We start from the raw sequence: 2,405 nt of genomic DNA, 5'->3' as shown, positions 1-2,405 counted from the left end.
AAAAAAAATATATATATATATATATATATATATATATAACAAATGAAGTAAAATAAAGTGTGATTAGTCGTATAAATATGCGTTAAAAAAATCAAAAATATTGAAGAACGATAGATTTACAGTGTTAGTAACTGGAGTTGCATCATCACAGTCTGTGAAAAGTCTGGAAAAAATTATTGAATTATTTAAAAAACGGAGATGTAAAAATGATGGAATAGAGCATGAATAAAAACAAAATGAAATCTAAATGTTCAGTCAAAAACTTAAACATTTCAAACGTGTTTCATATTTTTGTTTGTTGAAGTACTAAAATTCTGGAAAAAAAATAAAGCTAAATAGAAATATTTCGAAGTAACTAAAACTAATAAAAATGACAAAGCTCATAACAAAATTACTAAAACAAACTAAAATTAAAGTGAAATCTAAAAATATATAAAAAGCTTGTTTTTATATAAATATTTGAATGTATGTTTTATATACATATTTACATGTCTGTATATCTAGTCAAACAAATTCTGTTTGAATTATTGGTATTTAAAATGGCAGAACTTTTTGTAAAAAACAAATTTCCATTCATGCTAAAACAATCTCATTTGTTTAAACGTTTTAATTAAGAAAACAAACAATTAATTATTCTGCTTTAATTCCTTCTCCATCTTACTTATATATCTCAAAATTGATCTGTCATTTTAAATGAAGAGAATAAAGAGAAAGTGTATTAAATTGTTATAATATAAACTCACTCTGAGAGGGCCAGAATGAGGTATGAGAGCGTCAGTAGGCCTTTGACTCTGGGAGGACATGTCGAGTTAAAAAGTGATTCGACTGGATCTTCTGCGTGGCTACACAGCACTTGTGGTCAAATCTTAGAGAGCGTCCCCCTCTCGCTAATCTGCCACACTTCACTGGCTGTGGAAATGATTAAATCTGTCTAAAGATTATACTTAACAGCTGTGGTGTGTTAACCACAGTTGCAACCATAGTTATAGGTGCTTGCTTTATGGTGTCTGGTTTTGTATGTTTGTTTTCATATTTAATAATGGGTTGAAAATTTCAGAACAAATTCTTGTTCAGATAAAGCCCGTATAAAGTTGCATAAAGTTACATTAATGTTAGTATGATGGAAATTATTTTACAGATGCAAACATTTGACCACATTTGACCAAAGTTGCTAAAACAACAAAGTCTATAAAATCATAAATACAATTCTGTAGAACATTGAAACCATTGAAAACAAATTTCATTCAAAATATTTTGTCATTAAATCCTCATTTGTTTATACTGTAGGTGCTTTTTTCTGCTGTTTCAAACTTATAAACGTGTTTTCCCCTGAAGATACTTTATGCAGTTTTATTTATTTTATTTTTTTAAGTCAAAACCAAGAAGTTATGATACTCATGATTTATTTTCAAGAAAAACTGACATATCCTGGGAGTTTCTTTATGATTTGATGTTTGTTTGTTTGCTTGCGTTTTGTTTTTGTTTGCACTTTTTTGCATTATTTAAGAAAAAAGTTGATTTAAAATATTTTGTCCTAAAAATCACCAAATTCTGTTGATTAGCATATGCTAATGATATGCTAACGTCAGTGTTATTTATATACTATTATAGTATTTATTCATCTTTTGAATTTATTTCTTTTTTTTTTGTTATTTTCAGTTTTCATTTTAGTATTAGTAATTTTGTTATGTGCTTTTGTAATTTTTTATCGTTTTTTAAATATATTTCCTTTTAGCTTTATTTTTATTCCAGTTTTTAGTTTTAGTAATTTTGGTACTTGTTTTATTTCACTTAGTTGTTAGGAAAATTCAAAATGTAATTTTTAGACTCTTATACTAAATGATACTAAACAAAGGAGGCCCTTCATAAAGATGTTGCCATTTATAATTATGTAATTAATCTTAAATTTTTCTACTTACGTGTACTGAATTCGATGTCTAAATGTCTAAATATATTTCCACCAGGTGAACCACGTGCGGACGCGAGATTTCGACTGCTGCTTAGCTGTGCCCCTCATCACAGAGGCCGGAGACAAACTTGAGCTGGTGATTAGCCGAAACCCATTAGCACAGCTGGGTGTTGCCCAGCCCCACGACTGCCATCCACACTTCAACCCCGTAGGCCATTCCCGTGAGCACCAGACCAGCACGCTAGACCTGTGACCACTGGGTAACTCAGACTACGACCAAACCGGAGCATTTGTTGCAACAGACTGTCAGAAGGAGCCATGATTCACTGGTTTCATTACAAAACTCAAATGAACTGAAATATCCAGATTATAAGGAGTGATCGTGGAAACTGTACAACAAAAGATTTGAGCCAGTTTTCAGTACAAAACTCGAAAGGATCTGAGCCAGTTTTTTAAAAACAGAACAAAACAAAACAAAAATATTGGACTACTACAA

General features: G+C 30.3%; 1 protein-coding gene across 1 annotated transcript in view; it reads left to right on the top strand.

Moving 5' to 3' along the window:
* LOC107691890 (glutamate receptor-interacting protein 2-like) overlaps positions 1-2,162 on the top strand; it is a gene marked incomplete at its 5' end in the record, with an annotated part of 12,655 nt that extends 10,493 nt beyond the window's left edge. The window contains one exon of the mRNA XM_016490719.1: positions 1,965-2,162. Within this exon, the coding sequence (XP_016346205.1) occupies positions 1,965-2,162 (198 nt within the window). The remainder of the gene's footprint in view (positions 1-1,964) is intronic.
* Between the last annotated feature and the right edge of the window lie 243 nt (positions 2,163-2,405).

This window comes from Sinocyclocheilus anshuiensis, unplaced genomic scaffold, assembly GCF_001515605.1.
Source record: "Sinocyclocheilus anshuiensis isolate Anshui unplaced genomic scaffold, SAMN03320099.WGS_v1.1 scaffold510, whole genome shotgun sequence".
Classification (NCBI taxonomy): domain Eukaryota; kingdom Metazoa; phylum Chordata; class Actinopteri; order Cypriniformes; family Cyprinidae; genus Sinocyclocheilus; species Sinocyclocheilus anshuiensis.
Note: the sequence above shows the minus strand (reverse complement) of the source record. Positions and strands in the feature narration are given on the sequence as shown.